This window comes from Squalius cephalus, assembly GCF_949319135.1.
Source record: "Squalius cephalus genome assembly, chromosome: 11".
NCBI classification, from domain to species: domain Eukaryota; kingdom Metazoa; phylum Chordata; class Actinopteri; order Cypriniformes; family Leuciscidae; genus Squalius; species Squalius cephalus.
Window position 1 is genome coordinate 26,690,814 of NC_137132.1, and position 26,365 is coordinate 26,717,178.

At 38.2% G+C, this 26,365-nt stretch overlaps 1 protein-coding gene across 1 annotated transcript; it reads left to right on the plus strand.

The window, feature by feature from the left end:
- Positions 1 to 1,874: 1,874 nt before the first annotated feature.
- Positions 1,875 to 22,820, plus strand: LOC307167845 (uncharacterized protein; the record flags this gene model as incomplete). The annotated part of the gene is made up of 8 exons (XM_079887149.1): positions 1,875 to 2,005; positions 2,159 to 2,199; positions 3,469 to 3,849; positions 3,941 to 4,228; positions 4,328 to 4,621; positions 11,241 to 11,352; positions 20,765 to 20,833; positions 22,733 to 22,820. The coding sequence occupies exons 2-8, from the start codon at positions 2,163 to 2,165 to the stop codon at positions 22,818 to 22,820; spliced, it is 1,269 nt and encodes a 422-aa protein (XP_079743275.1). The 5' UTR covers positions 1,875 to 2,005; positions 2,159 to 2,162.
- Between the last annotated feature and the right edge of the window lie 3,545 nt (positions 22,821 to 26,365).

Genomic DNA, 26,365 nt, shown 5'->3' on the forward strand with positions numbered 1-26,365 from the left:
ACTTTTAGCGCCACTCACTTATAGACTGAAGGGAGAGGAACCAGTCAATGCCTTTGTGTACAAGAGGCCAATCAGAGGTCAAAGGTCATCTACATTAATTCATTCAAACTGTAAGAGCATTTTATTAGGAAACTGGTATATCTGTAGACTATGCAGTACTGTAGCAAACAGTAAATTGTGTTGCTGTATATAAGTGAAAACTTGTTTCACAATATTTACACTATCATTAACAGTATTGACAGTATAGTGTTACTGAATTAGATTGTAATTAAAACAAATGTTCTCAGAAATATTCATCTTTGTACAGTGATTGTGAAATAAATAATTTATATTTCCTTATCAGTCAAAATAGCAGGTTTAGAATTAACAACTAGCTGTGTAACATGTTTTCAACTTTGTATTTAAATGTACCACTAGTGCATTATAAAGATCTCTAAACAGACCCTCTTGTAAGCGTCACAAATGGTGGTTTTACTGTCAGAATATTTGAGTGATGTCACTATGCAAGTGCCATAAGACCAAGATAAGATAAGACCAAGGAGATATCTTTCATCTTGGTGGGTGTGAGCCTCACAGCAACCAATGTGCCTATAAGCAAATATGGCAATTAAGATATATATATACAATATATATATTAAGATATATATATATATATATATATATATATATATATATATATATATACAAATAGCAGCACCAACAACGCATACTTCAGTGAGATGAAATAAATGGGAATCCTATAATGTACAACTCTTTCCAGATATTTCCAGATTTATTTGTTTTCTCTCTCTAAAGAAGATAAGCAGAGTACTTACTCTAGCCACATATAATTTATGGTTCAGGTGATTGGCTTGGGGGGGGAAATACTTATAATAATATTAATAGATCAATAAAACTGTTTCCAGAAAAGAGTGCCTATTAGCAAACATGGCAAATAAAAAATTAGCATAAATTAAAAACAAACTCAAACTGTATCTGGAAATGAGTGCCCATAAGTAAACATGGCATTTTTTTTTTTTTGCCATATATATATATATATATATATATATATATATATATATATATATATATATATATATATATATATATATACATATACATATATTTAGAAGAAATTACTGGTGGAAAAAACACAATTCAATGTGCTGACATTAATGGGAATGCTTCCTTATAGCTCTTTCCAGGTATTTCCAGATTTTAATGTTTTGGTTCTCTTTTTTAGAGAGACAGAGAAAGTATATCTCTTCTCACAAACACAGTTCAGAGAGCTATTTTTAACTGACAGCAAAACACTAGCTCTCTAAAAACTGGAAGTGGTATGTGACCATTACCATCATACTGACATAAAACCACACAGACAAGTCGACCAAAGTGCATCAGTAAACTCACACACAATGTTCCATCCACTTGAACATTCACAAGTGCCAAGCAAACGTCTGTAAACAGGTATATTATGAGGAAGACTTGTAGACGTCTTGGCCCAGCACTGATAGCCTGTGTGTGTAAAGACAGAGATACCCTTACGAAAAATAAGTTTATTCAAGTGTGCTATTAGTATACTTCTTTTAAACTAAAAATAAGAAAGTATACCTTTCAGTCTACTTTTTATTTACTTCTCAGAAATATACTTAAAATTGCACTTAAGTATACTTGACTTGTAATTAAACTGTAGTTCAACACTGATTGTGATTAAGCCAAATGCTCCCATAATAATTTTTGTAACAATGATTGTGAAAGAAAACATATAATCCTTATATGACACAATAGCAGGTTCAGAACACGGTTTGTACAGACTCTTTTGTCAGTCACAAATGGTGGTTCATACAGGTATATGGTTCAGGAAATCCTATATTTGACTGAGGTCACTATATCAGTACATTGGTGTGATGAGCTTCGACATGACCAAGGAGATTTTTTTTTTCATCTTTGTGGGCGTGAGCCTCACAGCAACAAATTAGCTTCTCTTCTTGGAAGTAGGTTCATTTTCCAATCTGTTACAAAGAAGGTAAGAATGAAAAAAATTGAAAGAATGTTACATGTTAAAGTGCTCTAGAAGAAGACTGAAGATAGAGGAAAAATTATAAATATCTTTAAGAGAACTGAAATATAATATAATTATTAACATTTAACTTTGGATTTTGTCTTTGTGTTGAACAAGGAACATGAAAGCACAGCTGTTACTTCATTTCCTTTTCCAAGGTACATATTTTTAATTACTATAATTACTGTTTTTCTCTTTTAAAGATGTTTTGGTTATGTTCTGTCACAATAAATGTTTGAATTTATTAATATAATGTACAAATATAATATCATGTAGAAATGTACATAAATTGAAAACAACTTTACAGCCAAAACCAAATTATATCCTACATTTGATTTAAACTAAAAGGTATAGATCCGTGCATATTATAATATTTATATAATTTTTCAAGGACTCGTATCGAAGTAAGAATTTTCAGTATTGTGACAACACTAATTCATATACTTCATCAATAAGGCAAAAAAGTATCTATTTTACACGTGGATCTCTGATTTTATTCAATAGTTATTCATAATTCATTAAATATCACAGGCTAGCACTCTGAGCAGTTTTTGAAAAGAGTCATTTTTAACACCAGTACTTTTACTTAATTGAGTATTATCTAAGCAATGTAACAGTACTTGTACTTAAGTTTAAAAAAAAGCAGTACTCTTTCCACCACTGTCGCTTTAGAAATTTTTATTTATTTATTTATTTTACATTTGTATCATTAGATATTTGAGTAAGCTGAAACCCAATACTTACGTTTAAAAGTGTCATTTGGCAATTTCTGTCGTCACTGGCTCGCAATGAATTCTGGGGTAGGCAAGGTCACGAAGGATCAATCGGTTGTAACCTTCATTGCACGGGAAATGAAGGTCGCATTTGGAGGCTGCATTTGAAGGATACTTCGAATTGGGACAGCCTTTGAATTCTGTGATTCAATCGGCCTCCGAAGAAAGCAGCCACTGAATTGGGATGCAGCTAGTGCCAGGCCAGCAGTCTCACACCGGTGTTGAGCTTATAGTGTCATTAAGTGAAGGTTCAGTGGTTGGTTGGGGTCCGAATTCGTTCAGGTTGAGCTTATATAATGAGGCGTAGGGTTAGTCTTTGGGACGGGTTACGCTGTTGTCCTCAGACTACTGTGATGTGTGGTTCTGCCTAAGGACTGAACAATGAGGGACGGGGAGGGGTGGCATATATTTTCAGCCATTTTTCTCTTTTGGCCAAAAAACAAAAATTCCATTTTCAGAAAATAATTTATGGCAGTGCATCCCTAATAAATGTGTAGTTGCAAAGAGCTGAATCGATTGACACTTATTCAAACTACTAAGTTCATTGTACTACAATGTCCTATACTAAAATATTGATGATTAAAATAAATGAAATGCTAAAAACGCCAGCTTAAATAAACACAGCCATAAATGACTCCAACTTTTGTCCCACAGCTGTTCTTCTCTATGATACTTTAGCATGGGAAGTGAAAATGCCAAAAGACATTCATGGCCTCCAAGGTTCCTGTCTGGTTATACCATGTTCTTTCGCTTACACATCAAACCCACCCAAAGACCCACGTAGAGTTGTGTGGTATCAGTGGGTCTCTAAAGGTTATCCTTTAGTTTATGATCCATGGAATCCAAACAAAGTCATTGAGAAGTTCAGAGGAAAAACTGATTTATATGTGAACTCAAGTAGGGATTGCAGTCTGCTGATCAAAAACCTGGAACAGTCCCACAATGGAGAAAAATTATATGCATGGATTGACCCTGAAACTGTTGGTTATCGCACCTACAAATTTTATGATGTCACCTCTAAAATAGTAGTTGATGGTATGTATATACTTTGTTCTTCAAATTTGCCTGACTCTTGATTTGGTTATGAGAGTGTGTTGACTAATTATGACATTTCTACTATTTGAAGCAAGTCCACCGCAGCCCAGCATCAATATTTATGGAGGTGAAAGGACGGGTGACACCATCACAGTAATATGTTCGACTAACCACACATGTCCATACAGCAAACCAGACATCATTCTGAACGGTACTGAAGGAACTGATCAATTAGACAATGATCGTCTTAAAGACGGCCTGTGGAAAATCACTCTGACACGCACAGGTGTCGTAAAAGCCGAACGCTCCACTATTGAGTGTTCTGTAACATATTATGGTGGCAAAACAGTGACAGCTACAAAAGACAAAATTGCTTATTGTGAGTAAACACAAATATGAACTGCTTTGTGTGATATTAGCTATAAGTTCACTTTAAATTTCACAGTTGGACCTATTACAAGTTTAAGTTCAATTTCAGGTGTTCATCATGAAATAACGATTGAGCCTGAACTGGCAGATGTCACAGAGGGCGTCGCAAAGAACTTCACTTGTTCCATCTATCACTCCTGCCAGAGAGAGACTCCAACCATCACATGGAACTATGAGAACATGACGGTCTCAAATGACAGCAAAACACTCTCTGGTTTAGATCGGGTCACCTATTCCAACATAACCTTTCTGGGTTCAAAAGACGACCATGGGAAGAAATTGAGTTGTACCGCAAAATTTTCTGGAAAAGACATTATGGCATCTGTTGTCTTACGTGTGCAATGTGAGTGATTTTTTAGCAACTCGTATGATGCGAGATCTATTCATGTCTCATCATTCATTTTGTTTTACTTACACCCTGTCTACATCAGACATGAGCAATGTGACAAAAGGCAATAGAAACCATTATAATCAATGATCCTGTCTGCAATGGATGCGGCTTGATGTGACACAACAAATCCCAAAAAGTAAACTGATGCCTGTTCTATTTCGGACGTCATCCAAGCGGTCTCGCTACATGATGTTTTATTAACAAATGATCTACCCAATCAGTATAATTGGAGGCCTATATATATAGCCGACTCACCTTTGTTCCTCGACAGTCTTTTCTGCTTCCCTCCACCACCCCTCCTCTATGGAGCTAGAAGAGTCTCAATAAAGATAAATGCACAAACTGCATTCACATACGCACACACAGGATACACAAATGCACACACATGATTCATAAAAACACACACAGGATACACAAATGCGCACAAAATTCACAAATGCACACACAGAATTTAAAAAGCACAGAAGATTCACAAATGCATACAAAATTCAGAAATGCACACAAAATTCATAAATACACACACAATTCAGAAATGAAAACAAAATTTACAAATGCACACAAGATTCACAAATGCTCAGGGCAAGATTCAGAAATGTATTTCTGATGCACACACAAATATATCTTGATTTACAAACTGCTTGCGGTCTGTGAACTTAACTGCATTTGTGTGTGAATTTTGAGACTCCCCTGACTTGGCTCGACACACAAATGCCTTTTTTTAAACAGGGAATGACCTGTGACCAATCAGATACCTCCCTTGTTTTAGCCAATCACAAGAACGCACCCCACGTGGGGGATTGTTTACTTGTAAGCCAATCACATGAAGTGTGGGCGCGAGCGCTAGAGCGAGGTGGGTGGAGTTCTGCCAGTTGGTTGAGACCGGCTTCTTAGGCGGTGGGCCAAATCCGTCTATCTCGTTTAGTTTTTGATTTGACAGTTACTCAGCAGCTGTGTGGCTCATTTTTGTCTGTATGAATAATTCACAAAAATATTAATGATTGTTTCCAACGCCAATTGTTGCACATTAAAGTATAAAAATAGATTTCGCTAGCTGATCACAAACGTTGGCCGGAGTGAGATCCAATCAACGCTTGTGTTGTTACCTTGTTGAATAGATTTGGCCAATCACGTTATTCGTTGAACCGGCGTCGCGTCAGTTTTGAGTCTAGTACAGTCTACAACCCAACGTGAAGAGACCGGTGTGTCTCGGCAAGACAACGTCAAGGTAAGATTTGTTTTACAATGATTATACACCCCTATATCTTAATGCTTTTCATATAAGTTGTATTTAAGACTGCAAGCTATAGTTCGCCGTGAATATATGCGTTGTCGTCAGTGATGCGCGGGTCAATGTATAAACAAACCGCACCCGACCGACGTTTTCAACTAACCCGCCCGCAACTCGGACCGCAAAAAACGAAAAAGAAAATATTGTACCCGACCCGCTTCCTGACCCGCATTTTTTTTAAAGTAGCTATAATGCTCATCGTAGCTCTTAATATAACTTAATATTCTAATTTTGTCAAGAATTATAAAAAATCGTCAATATAAGCTCATAATTTGTACTAAAATAGTCTAAATGTTTAGTTTTAAAAACAATTTTAAAAAGCTGGCTATGTCTATTTTGATGTTTCTGCGCAAGTTCAGCAGACAGTGAGGTTCGAGTTTGTTCCGATCAGAGCTCGTGAGCGGAGAGCGCATTTCTGAATATTCCTCTCCGCTCATGGTCGCTCGCCCAACCCAGATGGCCTGCTGTTTCGAAAATATGTGGAATAAGGGCTGCCTCCGACTATTTTTTTTTCTTGTCGACTAGTTGTTCATTTAAGCCATTCGTGGACAAATCGCCCCTTTATATTAAATTAATTACTTAAAGGCTAGCCTACAGGAATAAGCGTAATGACAGCACGCTTAAAGCTTGCCACAAAGAACCGGTTGAAGTAATGATTATGAATGTGTCTAAATTAGCAAAGAGACATTTAATTGTTTAGTAATAAACTGGTGTTTTCTGTGTCGCTGCAAAGATGAAGTTGACAATGCGGAGATTGTGGACTCGCCATGAACGCCAGAGAGAAATGTACATTTCATATGGATTAGCCTACATAATCAGAGAGTATAGCCTATTTATTTTGGTTTGAATATTTTCGTTTAAAAGTAGACATTTCAAGCTTTCTGTAATATATAGCCTATATTTATCAAATCTGTGAGGCACAAGTTGAGTTTCGGCGCCCTCCAGTTCACATGCAGTGATCGCGTACCGGCGCCTTATTTTGTCTGCTATTTGCTTCTTATTTAATAAATACGGGGAATTGATTGATAAAACATTGATCAAAATTAAGATACAATTTATACAAAACGAAAATCTTTTAAAAAGAGTTTTCTATAAAACAAAACTTAATGAAGTCGTCAAAATCATGTTTTACCAAAAACAGCGCCGTTGCTAGGAGGGCGCCAGCGCCTCTGCCTCACGAGTGGATGATAGCCCTGAAGACGCCTAGCAATGATATACCTTTAGTGGTAGTATACCTTTAGTTAAGTTATCGCAGCGCGCTAAGAGACAATGTTATCGGAAAATGCAGCCCAGGTATATTCATAATGGAGATTCCAAAGCTCTCTTCTTTGGTCAGAACCATGGAGAGCGATCGCGGATTTACTTTTACAATGCAACACAATATTTAAAGAGCATCAAGCTATTAAAATCTATATTATGTATACGCACAGATAATATAACAGTAGGCTATATTAGTCAATATTTTTTTATTAGGTTAAGCAGTGATTGGATAACGTTTTTTTTATTTTATTTTTATTTAACGTTTTTAATTTAAGGCCCACCCACAATTGGTCTGGCTTATCCAAAACTGGAATCCTGGCGCCGTGCCTGGTTGGTCGTGCCAGTTTTGTGGTTATCAAATGTGTAAATAGCATCGCAAGAAGTAGCCTACACATGACAAAGCCAGCACTTTGGTCATCATCTTTCATTATTTCGGCAAATGTCTCCCACACTTTGCTCTTTCTATTTGTGTATTTGCGGAGCTTCCACTCCCCAGTCTTCACCTTTTCTCTTGCCGCCTCCATCTCTACCTGCAGACTGAGCTCGTGCGTAATCTTCGCGCCAGTTATTCAGCCAATAAAGTGTAAATTAAATTTAAAACGTATTCATAGAAAATTGTGTCTAGAACTATATCAATTACAAAGGTTTAATTGGCATCTTTATTTCAAACGACCCGACCGACCGCGACCCGAATATCATTAAAAATATTTTTGGATGACTCGTAACCGCGGGTGACCGCAGGCACCATTTCGGATCAACCCGCGCATCACTGGTTGTCGTTGATGAGAACAGTAACGTTAGCCACGAAAGAATGTTGGTAAGTGGAGCAGTAAAGCTAGGTCTAACGGTATGCTGCTTAGGCTAATCCAAAATAATCATTCGGTACATACACAATAAACTAAGCAAAGAGTATTCAAATACGGGATAATTACGGGAAAAATTTTAAACGGGAAGACAGCAGGAAATAAGTCTGACTAAGGGAGAATCACGGGGTAAACGGGAGGGTATGTCGAGGTTGGTTACAGCAAGCTACCTAGGCTACAAGTAAGCTAGACTAATCAGCTAAAAAGAGTGCAAACCAAAATAAAGAAATGATTTCAAATCAACTTTATAGTGGTAGTCATGGAGTTATTTAAGCCAATTATGGTTGATTGTCACAGTTTATATAATGACACAATTCTGTGCATGGTAGCTTACATCTGTCAGTGGTTGGGCTTCACCTACACAACAGAACAGGTATAAGATGGAATATGGTGGAAGAATATTTTAGTTAAAGATGGCTGTTTTTGAGCTATTTAAAAAAATTATTTGTGGTCAGAACTGCAGTAGTCTTAATACAAATGTCAAGATGAAAAATGTGATTGAATATGATCTAGTAATGTGCGCTTTCTGTGTTTATTTATCTGAATATAATTCAGTTGTTTATCTAACACGGACAGGACAACATCATATCTCTCCACACCCAAATGACTACAGAGGTGATCGTTGACAATCATCACATCAACAGCACCATGATGGAGCAGGTCAAGATCACAGAGTTGCTTAGTATCCACATCACAGATGACCCATCTTGATCTATCGACACCACCAACAGAACCTGGCCAAGAAATTCCAAAAACCTCTGCACTTCCTCCCACAGTTGAGGAAGGCTCATCTCCCAAAAATCCATCCTCTTAACTTTCTATATAGGGGAATCATAGAGAGCCTCTTCCTTCCACCCCCACCCTCCAGTAACCTAAGGGCAGCTGATTGACTCTTGCACAAATACACTGGTAGTTTACACTATGATGCTGCTACATTGTTTTATTTTTAAATTTGCTATATATGAACATTTGACCCCACTTACACTGCCTTTGCTACTTGTCATGTCATCCACTTACACAATAATACTATATTAATTAGGGATAAGGCACGATTTTCAAATATTCGATTAGCTGATTTTATTATAGAATAGGATGTGCGGGATGATTGTCTTTAAAAAATCCCCATGTTTTAGTTGTGGTTATAAGTTGCAATCCTAAATTCACATAAATTTTTTATACATTTAATAAATATATTCTTAATATTTGTTGTTTTTGTTTGTGTTTGAGCATATATATATCAATATTAATTTTGAGACTTGAAATGTAAACTCTCAAGGGTTGGATTTCTAAATATATGTTGGTTATGTGTCTATTCAGAATGACTTCTGAGCAGCAACCTTTTTTTTTTTTTTTTTGGGTATGTCATGTATGCATCACTTGCATATCATTATTCATTCACGTGAAAACATGTTTAACAGTACCAGACATTAGGAAAATATGACATACGGATGTGCCGTTACAGTCAAGTCAAGTTTATTTATATAGCGCTTTTCACAATAGAGATTGTATCAAAGCAGCTTCACAGTATTAAATTAAAACAATACATCAATGTTTGTTTCTAGTGGAAAACGTCCACGTTTGGTAATGCTGATCAATAGTATTGTTGATTGATTAATTAAATTAAATATCCCCAACTGAGCAAGCCATAGGCAACAGTCCATTGCATTAATACAAATAATTTGTGTGTAGGCTACATTGAACAGACTTTGCCCAACTTGTCTGGGAAAGGAGTTACAGGGCTTTTTACATTTGAGGCTAAACGGATAAAACACCTAATTTTTAGCTCAGTATTACTGAACTACATTACTAAAATTACATTTTTAATGATTAAAGCAAAATTTAAATTTCAAGAACGCAGCTTCCTGGTCACTGACAAAGATTACTTTGCCTCCGCCGTAGAATCTGTGTTCATTATTTACATTGGTTGTCAAGGAAACGGGAGGTTTTCTAATGTTATGATTAGTACTCCTGCTTACTTGCCGGTTTAAAAAAGTAAGAGTTTGTAAGGACATTTTGCGTCAAATGTGCAAACAACAAAGTTGGAAACAATGTCTGTAGTACTTATACGATTTTATTACATGGCCTCAGCAAAAAAAAAAAACGTACACAGCTGAGAGGTAAGTATTAAATTCGTAATTTCGAGGTCCGGCCCACCGCCTCAACCATAGACTGTAAATGGTCTCTCTGGTCTCAACCAACTGGCAGAACTCCACCCACCTCGCTGTCGCGCTCTCGCTCGCGCCCACACTTCATGTGATTGGCTTACAAGTAAACAATCCCCCACGTGGGGTGCGTTCTTGTGATTGGCTAAAACAAGGGAGGTATCTGATTGGTCACAGGTCATTCCCTGTTTATTGGCTAAAACAAGGGAGGTATCTGATTGGTCACAGGTCATTCCCTGTTTAAAAAAAGGCATTTGTGTGTCGAGCCAAGTCAGGGGAGTCTCAAAATTCACACACAAATGCAGTTAAGTTCACAGACCGCAAGCAGTTTGTAAATCAAGATATATTTGTGTGTGCATCAGAAATACATTTCTGATTCTTGTCCTGAGCATTTGTGAATCTTGTGTGCATTTGTAAATTTTGTTTTCATTTCTGAATTGTGTGTGTATTTATGAATTTTGTGTGCATTTCTGAATTTTGTATGCATTTGTGAATCTTCTGTGCTTTTTAAATTCTGTGTGTGCATTTGTGAATTTTGTGCGCATTTGTGTATCCTGTGTGTGTTTTTATGAATCATGTGTGTGCATTTGTGTATCCTGTGTGTGCGTATGTGAATGCAGTTTGTGCATTTATCTTTATTGAGACTCTTCTAGCTCCATACTCCTCACTCTCGGCTAATTTATACTCTCCTCAGACAGCACGCCAAATATGCATTCTCTTTTACTGTATCTAATTATTTATTAATGTGAACTTGTGAATTCTGACATGGAAGGACAAATGGATTTGGAACATTCGCTTTATTGCATCCAGTTTAGTCGGCCCTTAAGCTGTTGCATCGCTGTTGTAGACATGGTGTTACACATTAAAACTTGTACATCCAATCAAGAATGGAAGCAAGTGCTTTGTTTTGTTTTGTCTTGTTTCGTTTACTTACATCATTGCCTTGTCTTTCAGTTGTGAGCTTATAATAATTATCTATTATTTTATCCCCTATGCAGACCCAATGCTTATTGGACTGAAGACCATTGGTCTGTACATCCTGGCACCTTCACTTGTGTTCCTCCTTTTTTGCATAATTGCTAGAGTCATCATATACAAGAGGCGACAAAGGTAACTCTTTGTGTACATTACTTTAGGCCAGAGGTTCCCAAACCTTTTTGTCAGCCGAACCCCTTAAGGCGGGCATACAATGTGCGATGTCTGTGCGATTTCAGCAAGGTTAGCCAACTCACTCTGAACTCACTACTCACACTGGAGTAGATCGCATGCAATGTAAAGCCAAAGCTCGCGTTTTATGTGCTCACACTACACGGTCCAATCATCGAGCTGTGACTTAACTGCTCACACTATACGTGTGAAATATGTGTGATAAACCCCCGTTCCGGGTTGCGCCAATAGAACATTATCGTGTATCCAGAGATAGTCAAAACAAGCAGCTATCAATATCAAGAGTATTTATCATTTCCAATGTATGTATTGAATTATTATTAGTATTATTGTATTATTAGTATTAATAGGGAAGGCCTACTTTTATTATTACATTTATAGGATATTATTATAGGCACTGCAATAATCAGTCATCAATGAAAATTAAAAAAACAGCTTTATTTAAAAAATAGCTTGAGATCTTTTTAACGGAACACGAACTGGAGGTAAGCAACAGTAATTTCTAGCTAGTTTGATAGCTACAGAACTTGTTTTAGCAGTGACTGAAAAAACACTGAGATTAGGCTCTGTTTCAACTGTGCGATATAGTCACAAGGAGCGACCAAAATTTCTAACATGCCAGAAATTCATCCGACCATCAGATTGCCGGTCGTAAGAGGTTTATCGCCTCTCATTTCCCCCTGTACACTGCACGAACACTGCACAACAAAGAGTAAAGAGTCCCGATAAAGAGTAGCACGAGTCAGAATTCGTCTCAAAAAAAAAAAAAAAAAAAATAAAAAAAAGCACAGTTGTATGCCGAGCCTTAAGGCCCTTTCACACTGGACGCGATTTTGACGCACGAATAATTTGCGCGATGGTTTTATTTTTTGATCAGCTGTTTGTGTAATGAGTGCTTCCACACCGAACGCGAATGTGCTGCGGCGAAAAAACGACTTTTATTTTTTCCGCTTCGATGTCGATTTTTTATTTTTTTTAACTTTTGCGTCGACAGAAAAGGCTTCAGCCAATCACATACTACAAGGACAACGATTTGAAAGACAATGTGTGGTGTATCATTGCCAACCAATTCGGTTATCTCGACTGAGTATGTTGTGTGATAGTTTTAGTCGTTGTTGTCACGGAATGGGGAAATACAAAAGGTGCGAGGACTCAAGTGCAGAGAAATATGAATTTATTAATAAAAGAAAGGCTAAACAAAACAAAACCCACGAGGGGGAAAACATAACTAACAAATATAACAACCAAAAACAGAACATGAACTTACTGGGGAATCAAAGGGAACAGGAAACATTAGACAATTAACCGACACAGACTGCAAACAAGAGGGGACTTATAAAGGGAACTAATCAAGAGGGAACAGGTGGAAAAACTCAAACAATAATCAGATAACAAGTGGGAGGGATCAGACAATGACATGAGCACATGGCCCAAAATAACAAAACACCCATGTGCAGCACAAGACAGGACAGGCATGTGACATTACCCCCTCCCTACGGAGCAGCTACGGGACGGGAGGAACAGACCAGGGTGGAGACTCTCCCTCGGGCGGCCAGGGCGGAGCAGACTGTCCATCGGGCGGCCAGGGCGGAGCAGACTGTCCATCGGGCGGCCAGGGCGGAGCAGACTGTCCATCGGGCGGCCAGGGCGGAGACGACCCCTCGGACGGCCATGGCACCGGAACAGGCAGCACCGACTCAGAAACAGGAACTGGCACCACCGACTCAGAAACAGGAACTGGCACCACCGACTCAGAAACAGGAACTGGCACCACCGGAACTGGCACTGGAACTGGCGCCACCGGAACTGGCATTGGAACTGGCGCCAACGGCTCAGGCACTGGAACTGGCACCACTGGAACTGGCACCACCAGCTCAGGCACTGGAACTGGCACCACTGGAACTGGCACTGGAACTGGCACCACCGGCTCAGGCACTGGAACTGGCACCACTGGAACTGGCACCACCGGAACTGGCACTGGAACTGGCACCACCGGAACTGCCACTGGAACTGGCACCACTGGAACAGGCACTGGAACTGGCACCACTGGAACAGGCACTGGAACTGGAACTGGCACCACTGGAACTACCGGCTCAGGCACTGGAACTGGCACCAATGGCTCAGGCACTGGAACTGGCACCACTGGAACTGGCACCACCGGCTCAGACACTGGAACCGGCACCACCGGAACTGGCACTGGAACCGGCACCAACAGCTCAGGCACTGGAACTGGCACCACTGGAACTGGCACCACCGGCTCAGACACTGGAACCGGCACCACCGGAACTGGCACTGGAACTGGCACCACCGGCTCAGGCACTGGAACTGGCACCACCGGCTCAGGCTCAGGAACAGACACCACCGGCTCAGGCTCAGGAACAGACACAGGCTCGACGGCGGCCATCTTGTCAGGGGACACAGTCTCGGCAGGCGTGACGTGAACAGGCTCGGCGGCGGCCATCTTGTCCGAGGACACAGTCTCGGCAGGCGTGACGTGAACAGGCTCGGCGGCGGCCATCTTGTCCGAGGACACAGTCTCGGCAGGCGTGACGTGAACAGGCTCGGCGGCGGCCATCTTGTCCGAGGACACAGTCTCGGCAGGCGTGACGTGAACCGGACTCGGGATCACCGGACTCGGGATCACCGGACTCGGGGCCACCGGACTCGGGGCCACCGGACTCGGGGCCACCGGACTCGGGGCCACCGGACTCGGGGCCACCGGAATCGGGACCACCGGAATCGGGACCACCGGAACTGGGTCCACCGGAACAGTCACGGAGGGAGTCTTCCTTCTCCTCCTCCGTTTCGGGACCACCGGAACTGGGACCACTGGACTCGGGACCATCGGACTCGGGATCACCGGAACTGGGACCACCGGACTCGGGACCACCTTCCTGGCAATTCTCTCCTGATGGCAAATAAGACCCTCCACCATCGCCTCAAAACTGACCCGATCAAACGCCGATCGGATCAGCCAGTCCATCGGTTCGTCGAGCGCATGATTAAATATGAATTTATTAATAAAAGAAAGGCTAACACAAAACAAAACCCACGAGAGGGAAAACATAACTAACAAATATAACAACCAAAAACAGAACATGAACTTACTGGGGAATCAAAGGGAACAGGAAACATTAGACAATGAACCAACACAGACTGCAAACAAGAGGGGACTTATAAAGGGACCCATATGAAAAAAACCTGCATGGTTCATATACAGCAACCATATATCTTCCTTACTTAAATCGGCCAGAATTACCTTCTGTGTTTCATATAAGGCCAATATATGTCCTATACAAAATCAGACCGATTATGGCCACTTTCATACTAAATAGCACACATACAACTTGTAGGGGATTTTTGCGTTATATATGAATACTGTTAAAAGACTTATATGAGTTTTACATGACAAAAGTATGCAAATGTGTATGGTATTAGTAGAAATATATAAAACTCATATAAAATTCATATATAAATCATTTAAAGTTCTTATATTGAATCATATGCTAGTCAAATTAAAGTCATATAGAATTTATACACATTTTGTGTCATTTGTTTAAGTGTTTCATACAGATTTCATCTGATTCACTTATATGCAGTTGGCAAATTTTTAAAGGGATACTCCACTTTAAAAAGAAAATTCTGTCATCATATACTCACCCTCATGTTGTTTCAATCCTTTATGAATTTCTTTCTTCTGCTGAACAGAAAGGAAGATATTTAGAAGAATATCAGTAACCAGACAGTTTCTGGTCTCATTGACTTTTTTTCCTACTATGGAAGTCAATGAGACCAGAAACTGTCTGGTTACTGATATTCTTCTAAATATCTTCCTTTCTGTTCAGCAGAAGAAAGAAATTCATAAAGGACTGAAACAACATGAGGGTGAGTATATGACGACAGAATTTTCATTTTAAAGTGGAGTATCCCTTTAAATTGTACACAGTGCAGAAGCCGGTTCGAGGATTACTAGCTGTCAGAATATCACTGACCTTTATGAAGACTGTTAATTTTCCTACAGGATTTGAAAGAGCAGTTATAAAGCAATGACATTGTAAGACCGTGCATTTACATTAATTGTGAACTGTCTGGGCCTGTTGTTTGTGAACAAATCATAACATATTATTGCAAATGAACAAAGTTGAGTCAAATATGTTTCTAGAACAGTGATTAAAATGTTGAAAATTGGCAGGAATATGCTTTTGTATATGAACTCTGGTGGTGATTCACTCAAAAAACTTTTAATATTATTGACTCATTTTTTTTGGTGAAACATTTTTACACTTAGAATATTGATTAGATTTTTAAGCAGTGAAATAAATAACATACACTGTATTAACTGAGTAAATGTAAGTAAAACTAATTAAATAGATCTGAGTAACTGCATTTGGTACATTAACAAATAAAATTGAGTAGAAAAATTTGGGGAGAACATTTAAAAACAATTATTTAGGAGTAATATTAACTGTGTTTATATGCCAGTAATATTAACTTTTTTATTTCCTCTAAACGTCTGTAAAAAATATTCCATACAACCACCGGTATAACTACATGACATTGGCCTTTATTGTCAATGAGTAGCCTACAACAATACAGCATATTTTATAAACTTTTTAACACGTATACAATATTTAAACTCATGTAAGAAACATTTTCGAAGTAAAAAGTAAACATTTAGGCCTAAACATTAAAGTAATTCAAGTGTAATCAACCGGTCTGTTATCCAGTATCCACCGGATCAGCGCTGGTTCCCAAGCCGGAGATGGACGCGCCTCTGCGGGGGAGCCTCTAACTTTACACCGCCGTCCTGCGTCACTCACAGCCGAAAGATGCTGCGACGCGACTGACTCCATAACCTGCCAATAAACAAACAGTGCACAGTTCTGAGGACATTTTATCATCCAAATTAGTTATATTCATTATCTTTAGGAATATAGTCGTGTGTTTATGCAAGGCGTTACAATCATGCGAAAAGGCAGACGCGAGCCGACACTCGGTGAGTAACATTGCATCTCTGTATGTTCTTTCGCATTAAATAAAATGATTTAAAGCACATTAATGATTATACAGATCAAATAAAACATGCACACACCTGAATTTCACAGAGGAAATGCACCAATTCTGCGCCGCTGAGAAGAGAAGAGGAGAACTCTCTGAAGACTGAAGAGAATTCAAACAGCGCGCGCTCACTCAACCGCTGAGCTGTGGTCTCGTCACGTCAGAGTGGAGGGGGGAGGTGCGCGCATTGTTTTAATAGGCCTATTGAGTAAACTTCTTCTTCTTCTTCTTCTTCTCAGGTTTAATGGCGGTTGGCAATTGAGTAAACTTAATTTCTTATGCGTGTTAAATATTAATAATATTGATTTTATTTAAGTAATATTTGTGGTTCTTGAAACAGATCATTTTAATTATCCATTCTCAAATATGGTGATGGAAATTTCACAAATATATTAGCTCAGTGTATTTTAAATAAATAATTGGTTAGTCAAATAATAAATTATTTTAGTGAAAAACTTCAAACTTAAATATAACTGTAAATTTCAGACAAAATTAATTGTTGGAGTTTTAGTCAATTAGCCTATTTCGGTATGTTCAACTCAAGTAAATGATATTCAGAGATTTTTTTAAGTGAATAAAGTTAATTATTGCTGTGATATTTACTAAGCCACTGAATTATTTTTTTTAGAATTATTTTTTTATTTTACCCATAAGAATCACTTCGACATTTAGGAAAGTTATGTTAAGAATAGAACTGCATGTTGTATACCATAGTACTGTGATAATGTTTAGAGAAATTTTCACAAATGAAAATGAAAACAGGTGATGCAGGATTTAAAATGAAAACTATTTATATGTGAAATATGCAACTGTATCTTGTAGAACACACTCTAATAAATGTGTGCTTGTGTGCGAAGTTTAAATGTTGTGTTTCATCTAAGGCTGATTATACAGTATATACAGTAGCCTAACCATGATTGACTACAGGCATAGGGCTTGACTTATAGGACAAGATAAGAACAAGCATGAGTGAAGTACAGCCTTATACTGATTGGTAAACTGCACTGTTTTATACACATCATGTTGGACATTCATATTAAATTAGCATTATTTTCCTATGTTTTTACATCATGAAAATATATATGGCTTCAGTTGTATGTAGGACATATTTGACATAATATGATTAAAAATACACTAATATTATACAATTTATATATGTGGTTTTTGCAGCATATATGTCCCTTACAATATTCTGTTGGAACATATAAGAATCACAGGAGTTTTTAGCAAACCTTTTCCATATGGGGAACTAATCAAGAGGGAACAGGTGGAAAAACTCAAACAATAATCAGATAACAAGTGGGAGGGATCAGACAATGACATGAGCACATGGCCCAAAATAACAAAACACCCATGTGCAGCACAAGACAGGACAGGCATGTGACAGTTGTATAGTCCTGTGCTGTGTAGGCTAGCAGGCTAAACTACATTTGGGATAGAAAGCTAACACTATTATCGTCAAAGATAGAGACCGTGTTTACTTTGAACATGTAACAAAATGTAGTGAGACTATTTAGGGCTGCTTTTAGTATACTATACATTCTTTGTGTGATATCTACAGTTTCTAGTCAAATGATTTTAACTTACTTTGTGTGTTACATGTAATGTGTAGTGACATTACAAAACGTGTTTAGTTGAAGACGCAAAAAAACTGTTCACATTAGCATACTCCCCTTCAGACTCTCTGTTCTTTAAGATTGGGTGCACCCAAAACCTTCTTTTCTGTCTTTTAAAGAAAATGAAAAGTTCGTCTTCACTGGATGATGATGATGATGATGATGATGATGAAGTGTCCATGTTTTCTCAGCTGTCGGCGTGAAAGTTTTGGAATGTTGAAGCTCTCTGAACGTCACAGACGTCGCAAATTCGCGTCGCGGCTGATGTGAATGGTTTTGACGCGAACTATTCACACACAAACTATTCGCTTTTTCGTTTCGCATCTGGTGTGAAAGGGCCTTTAGACATAAAATGTTTACTTGTAGTATCCTAGTGTCACAATTACACTAGTTTGGACTCATTTGTTGTCACGGACACTAATTATGTTCAGCTGTGCACTCCTTAATCACCTTCATTATCACCTAGCCTATATGTTCTGGTTTGTTCCAGTTCAGTGTCCGGTATTTTCTATTGTGGATACGTTGTATGTTGCTCAGTTCGTTTAGATTAGCTGTTGGATTTGTAAAATATCGCCTTCATCTTCATCTATGTCTGCCTCATCACACCTAGTAGATTTTAAGTGAATATTTAAACAATTTAACAACACATTTGCATGTTCATGGTTCTCTGATGTTGGATAATGGTCACATGACATGCAGGTAAACAGATATGAGTTGCATTGACTTTGTACAGCTACTTTAAAGTGGATTTAAATCTCTTTTTAGTTTCATGCGTCTCATTCAAACATGCAACAGACTTTATAATTATTTTATTAAATCGCAGCCTTTGATTTAATAATTGCACTAAGCTATAGCGATTTCAGTTTTAATTCGATTAATTGTGCAGCCCCATTTATTTATTCTAATTTCACATTAGATTAAATTATTAGCTTTCAAGAGCACCTCGGCGCATGCGTGTTGTGTTGATGTGAGAGCAGACGTTGTTAATATTTGTAAATAATGTGGTAAATTATGTTTTTTTGCACAAACAAAGCATTTGTGTTAGTGTATAAAACTGAAGTTAAACCACTGGAGTCATTAATCATTAGGATTACTTTAATGATTTTAAAGGAGCCTTTACTCTCTTTCTGGGGTTTGGAAATTGTGTAGGCTGTTAATGGAGGGACAGAAAGCTCTCAGATTTCATTTAAATATCTTAATTTGCCTTCTTAAGATGAACTAAAGTCTTACAGGTTTGGAACAACAGGATGATTGTAACATCAACGGGTGGATGAAGAAGACGAAGGTAGGCGAAGATACAAAATACTCAATATTTATTTCCATAGGCAGAATCCAAACAAACTCGAAACAGTGTGCGTGCACAGAGTGCTAACTATACAAACAATAACCGACAAAGACATGAGTGAGAAGGGGAACTTAAATACATAGGTGATAATGACACGACAACAGGTGATGGTGATGATGATGGGTGAACATAGGTGATGAGGATGATGACAACGATGATGATGAACAGGTGATGGTGACGATGATGGAGGATACTGGGAAGTGTAGTGCAGACACAGACGAGGAAGAAGGCGGTGAATGTGACATAACTCCCCCCTCCCGCGGTGAGGGCTCTGTGCTGGACGGGACCAGCGGTGAAGGCTCTGGGATGGACGGAACCAGCGGCGAACAGGGCTTTGAGCTGGGCGGGACCAGCAGTGAAGGCTCTATGCTGGACGGGACCAGCGGTGAAGGCTCTGTGCTGGACGGGACCAGCGGTGAAGGGTCTGGGATGGACGGAACCAGTGGCGAAGAGGGCTTTGAGCTGGACGGAACCAGCGGCGAAGAGGGCTTTGAGCTGGATGGAACCAGCAGCGAAGAGGGCTTTGAGCTGGGCAGGACCAGCAGCGAAGAGGGCTTTGAGCTGGGCAGGACCAGCTGTGAAGAGGGCTTTGAGCTGGGCAGGACCAGCTGTGAAGAGGGCTTTGAGCTGGACGGAACCAGCGGCAAAGGGAGCTTCAAGCTCGGCAGGATAAAAGAAAACAATAGTTCTGCGGGCATGACGTTGTCTGTCTCTAGCTCGGCGGGCATGACGCTCACAGTCTCAGGGGCGGCGGGCATGATGCATACTGCCTTGGGCTCGGCAGATCTGGCGTGAAGTGCGGGCTCGGCTGGACTGGCGTGAAGTGCAGGCTCGGCTGGACTGGCGTGATGAGCAGGCTGGGTGTGAGAGTCTAGTTGAACGACTTCCACAGTGAGGGAGGAACCACCCACCCACTAGTGTAGTTCATTACAGTATATGAACTATAAATATGTCCCACAATGTTTAACAACCAGAAAGTGTCCAAGGCTTTTTGTCTCCATTTTGAAGAATATATTTAGGTTTCAATTTTGGATTATATACAGCAAGCAGTGCTTATCTATACAATATAATGTTTATGTATTTACTCTCTTGCTCTTTTGCTGCTTGATTAGATGGTCTTTAATCATCTTATTTTCTATACCTTCTTTTAAAAGATATATTATGTAATAGTTCTAGATCATTTTGTGGTGTTTATCACTTTTCGTCAACATGCAGCAATTAGGGTATAATGAAAAGCATTTAACTGGAGGTAAAATCAAATGGGAAATAAAATAAAGAATAGAAATAAAAAAGTTCATGAACATTTTTTTTTTTCATCTGAAACATCTGTCCCCAGGTCAAAAGATGCATGTGCGGTGTCAGGAAACAAGCCTTTCTCCAAACCTAGTATGCCATCTCCAAAGAGGTACAGTACACTTGAACCCGTCTCTAAAGGCCTAACTTAAATACATTGTTGAAAAGTAGATGGTTTTTTTGTTCAATATTTAAGATTTTTTTTATATATTTAAGTGGAATAACCAAAACATTTTGTATCCCCCCCCCCCCAACCCCAATCAGTGCCCCAAAATCCTACAATGTGAGTATATTATTTTCACAGTGTTACACTATGGAGAACATACTCCTATCATATGACAAATGTGTACTGTAATATGATATTGATTGATGTCTGGCTCTCTGTTTTATCTTGAAATATTCCATTAAGAATTACGATTGTGAAGCTGAGTATACCAACATGGAGGAACTCAACATGTATGGAAATATCTGATGACAATTCTATACATCATACAACTAAAATGGGCTCAATACGGTTTTTAAAAAGGCTGACAATATCAGACTCCATTATTAGTAAAACATTTTTCATGCATATTAAATGGGTCATGAACTGCATTATTTTATAATGTTTCTGTCACTGTTCTGTTAGTTTGGACTTTTTGTGTCTTACCACCTTCTGTCTGAGTTAGTCGTTTGTTGTCTTGGTCACTCATTATATTCAGTTGTGCTCTCATTATCTGCAATTATCACGTTTACTGAAGTTCTGTTCTGTTTGTGTTTCATTGTCTCGTCTGTAAATAGATGTGGTGTACTCTCCTGCCTTCTTCGTTGTGTATCTAATGAATTATCAAGTAAAGAGACTGAACTGAATTAGCCTTATTCGTGTTTGTACACCGCCAGTTTGTGACAGTTTCCTGGGGTGCATTTCTAATTTTGCTTAAAAATTGTCATAATTTAGAAAAAAAGAAATGTTTCCTTCCCTGATTTTAGCCCTTTGATTTGAACACTCTTTTTGAAGGGGTGTGTCTGCTGTAAGACTTCAGTGTATACACCCACTCGTTTGATTGGCTAACAATTTTGCATATGAAATAGCTAAATAGTACACGTGGAACTCTCTAAAACTTTTAGCACTTTTTACTTATTATAGCATTATATTTAGATTGTGGCATGAAAGGATGTAGTGTTGAGCATTGTAGCTGATCACAGACATGTTGAATGCGTGAATGCAGTGATCTCGTCGTTGTAACTTGATTTCTGCACTCTCATGAATGCTTTCATCATAACTAACAGTGCAAACACGATGTAAATAAGAGATTTGTTGATTATAACGTGAGTTTTGGCGAGAGTCCATAACTCAGTCACTGATAAACTTGCGCTGTTTGAATGACAGCTCCAGCGATTGTAAAGGGTCTTTGTTCGCTTTCTATGTAATTTAATCAGTTTAACCCTTTAAGACCGACGGGAGCGCCGGCGCTCCCATTTGCGTGTGTCTGTTAAAGAGCCTATAGAAACTGAAACCAAATCGCTAGCTCAATAACTCTTTTTGCATACAAAACCAGAGATGTAACAGGTTCAGATCAAGCCTCCAACATGCTCCTGTTGCGTTGTTTTCACCCTCTAATGAGTCTGTACAAATTGCGTAATATGCGTTTACAAAAAAAAACCACACAAAAATGCATTGCACGTCTTTGCACACATGTTCTGTAGATCTGCGATTGATAGTTACATCTTCCGATGCTCATTGACGTATCACGTTCTGTGCACTATGACCCCAAAGGTTGTCACATGTTGTGACGTCACAAGCTGCGTCATTTGACCATGCGTTTGACTCCCATTTGCTGTACCGGTATGTTTCTTTCTTTTCGTTATTGTCTTTTTATCATTGCTTCATTTTATCATTTATTTCTCCTTTACACACTCACAAATACACTTTTACAAATGTAGTCTAAACGAAAGTACGCGGACGCAGAGGTTTTGGCAATACTAATTGCGTCCGATGAAGATGAACTCTCCGTCTGCTCATCGGCTCCAGATTCCGTTTCAAGGACGAAGCCGACTTTCTTGAAGGAATAGATCCGTCCCAGGAAGAAAGCCAGGTGTGCAGCCAAAGAAAGAAATGACGTGCAATGCATTTTTGTGTTTTTTTTTTGTTTGTTTGTTTTTCTTTTGTTTTTGTAAACGCATATTACGCAATTTGTACAGACTCAAATGAGTGTATCTTAGAAACTAATTTATGTAAACAGTTCAAATAAATTCTGTATAGTTTTAAATTGTTTTATCAGGAAGAAAGCCAGGTATGCAGCCAAAGAAAGAAATGATGTGCAATGCATTTTTGTGTTTTTTGTTTGTTTGTTTGTTTGTTTTTATTTTGTATTTGTAAACGCATATTACGCAATTTGTACAGACCTTTAAATGAGTGTATCTTAGAAACTAATTTATGTAAACAGTTCAAATCAATTCTGTATAGTTTTAAATTGTTTTATGCACGTTTTTCACATTGACAAGTTTGAGGTTGGCGTTTATCAAATTTCTGTATTGAATAAAATATGTAGGAAAAAATATGATTTTTTTATTTTTCCTTTGGTTTATTGCACTTTTGAGATATTTATCTAGATACTATTGATTTATTACAAATATAGCCTTCAAATTGGGAGAGTAAGGATTATTTTGATGTATGGCATATGAAAATGCTCAAAAGAATGACAGCACAGCATGTAAAAATACAAACTCTGGCAGAACTGTTCTATGGTAGGTCATAAAGGGTTAAATAACTTTTTTTTTTTTCATTCTACTGAGAGAAACAGTGTGAACTTGACTGTTTAGTCACTGGTTTGATTTACTGACAATAAACAATTTACAGACAAAAAACATCTGACTATACATGAATCTTTACATATAAGATTTTGGTTAGACACTTACACATCAGTACATATCAAACGATCTGTAACAAGTGACTGAGTAAAAACTTTTTACTCACATAAGTGTGTTGCACCGTTCCTGTCAGATCCAATATAGAAGGCACAGCATAGTTTTTTTATTTCAGTCTCTCTTCAAATCCAGCATCAGAAATCCATGCAGCGACTGTGTTTTTCCACAACCTGGCACTGCACAACATGTTGCACTCTTTAAAGGCACATTTATCGCTGAGTTTTCAGTTCTGAAACTTACAGGATATTCTTATAGTATGATGACCTCTTATATGTCAAAAAAATTAGAAAATTAGTGAAATTTGATTTCTCAATTCATGACCCATTTAAGTAGCATCAAGACAGTATGACTTCAAACAATAATTATTTTATAGACTTTACTTAACTTAATCTTTATACTAGGGATGTGGGCATCGACTAATTTTACAGTAGTTTAAACAGAAGTTTTGTAAGTGACTACTTGACTAGTCAAAATGTAAGAAACCCACTAAAGACTTGTGTATATCCATTTGAGCACTTTGAGCATCTATGAATCAAAGAGTCAAATCCCATAATAAATGCCACTAAACGTCGCACACTTGGTGAATAAAGCTCATTCTTATTCTGATTCTGAAGCTTAGTTTTTTATTTTCAGAGTTGAAGTGAATTTCAAATGCTTGCTTCGGCTATCACACCTACGTGCATATCCTGAATATGATTATGCATTGCTCTAGTGGAATTATGCCTGTTTGAAATGGCACAGCTTGAGCTTACATAAAACTTTTCCGTTTTATTTCTAATTCAAAATACTCCCGCACCTTTTTTGTCTTTTGAGCGGTCATTTTGTGCTCTCCATAATAACTGACACAAAGAAAACACATCTGAGGTAAAAAAAAAAGAAAAAAAAAAAGATTAACCGCTTTAAAGGTATTATTTTTCCAAGTGTTTTATTTTAATGTGATATTTGCAATGATTTTAAATATAAATGTATCAAAATTCAAGGCACAGGGAAGAAGGGGGAACAAGTGAATGGTAAACTGAATTTTTATAATAAATGAATGAAAGTAAACGGCAGGTGTTTCATAGACAACTATCGCCCATATATAGACAAAATGGAGTATAAAAGTCCCAGGCCTGGTCTTCTCTTGTCTTCCTCTCTCTTCACTCTTCCTCTTATCCTTTGTGTAATCGACTATTGCTTTCAGTGTTGACTAGTAGCAGCTGTACCGTTTAGACGACTAGTCTTGCACATCCCTACTTTATACGATATGCATCTCTCTTTGGAATTCAAGTTCTGTTGGGCAGGTTAGATAAGAAAATAACTGCTCTGTGTCACATTCTGTTGTCTTAGTTTCATGTTCAAGTACTTTTAGTTTGTCTTCATTATTTCCTGTGTTTCCTTTGTTATTAAGTACTGTATGTTTTCTTTTGTTTGTCATTGTGATTCATTGGTTCATTGATTATCTCACACCTGTTATATATGCAGGTCATTATTTTGTTGCCCTTAGTTATTTCAGTTATTTTAGTGTTGAATGTGCATTAGCACACTTTTTCCCTTCTTTATCATTATTGGATATCACTCTTTTGTTTTATTTAATAAATGTTTAAACTGTTTTACATCATATTTGTCTCACCTCATCTTCTTCACCTGCCTGGACATGACACTCTGATGTGTCATTATAAATTGTATATGTAATGATGCTGATTTAAAAAAAAAAAAAAAAAGTTTTCTACTGCTTTTTACCTGACTATTAAATAATTATTGTTACTTTCAGTTGACATACCATTTGTTGCTTTGGTTTTCTTTATTTTATTTTTGTCTTTTTTTCTAACCTTTCACTCCTTGCTTGTAATGTGCCGCTCACTGCAGAGCCAAATGACGTCCTTGGCTGCATTTCTCAAAAGAATTGTGAGCAATGTTGGTCATACTAGACCATCGGTGCCAATGGCTCTACGTCTACTTACGATGCTCTTAGGAAATGCAGCCCAGGTCATTGTGTGGGTGTGGTTGGACCTTCAAGCCCTATGTTGACAGTAAAACTGAAAGTTTTAGTTGTTATAGTTATGATTATATTATGTCATCTAAAGGTTTAAACAAAGTAAAAGTTCAAACGTTTCAAAGGATTTGTCTCCTGTTTCAAAGGATCTATACACAAATCAGTTAAAAAAAAAAAAAAAAAACGTGTACATTGCAAAACAAAAACATTTAAAGATCTGAAAACAAAGAAAAAATGCCAAATAACAGCTTAATCATAAGCAGTTTGTGCAATAACTGGTCATGATAAGAGCTAGGAGAGGAGAGGAGAGGAGAGGAGAGGAGAGGAGAGGAGAGGAGAGGAGAGGAGAGGAGAGGAGAGGGGGAGAGGAGAGGGGGAGAGGAGAGGGGGAGAGGGAGGGAGGGAGGGAGGCGGGGGAGCATCAGGACTGTGTGGTGGCAATACCAAAGCAAACAAGCATTCTATAAACTATATTACTAAGCCTATATCACATACTACAATTAAATACATAATATAGACACAAGCAGCAATCATTGGGGTCCAAGCATCAATGGCCCCTCTGGATGATTAGCAATCTAATAGAAATTAATCTTATGATGTTGGTTTTACAGCAAACAAACTATACTGGAAGTTAGAGTTTGATGAAACGGGTTACAGCAACACATGGGTGTCAAAATAAATCACTCCCTCTTACTGTTAGATTAAATGAGGTCAAAAATACCCCTCTAAAAAGGTTTACTGTCGCAAGGCATGTGATCATAA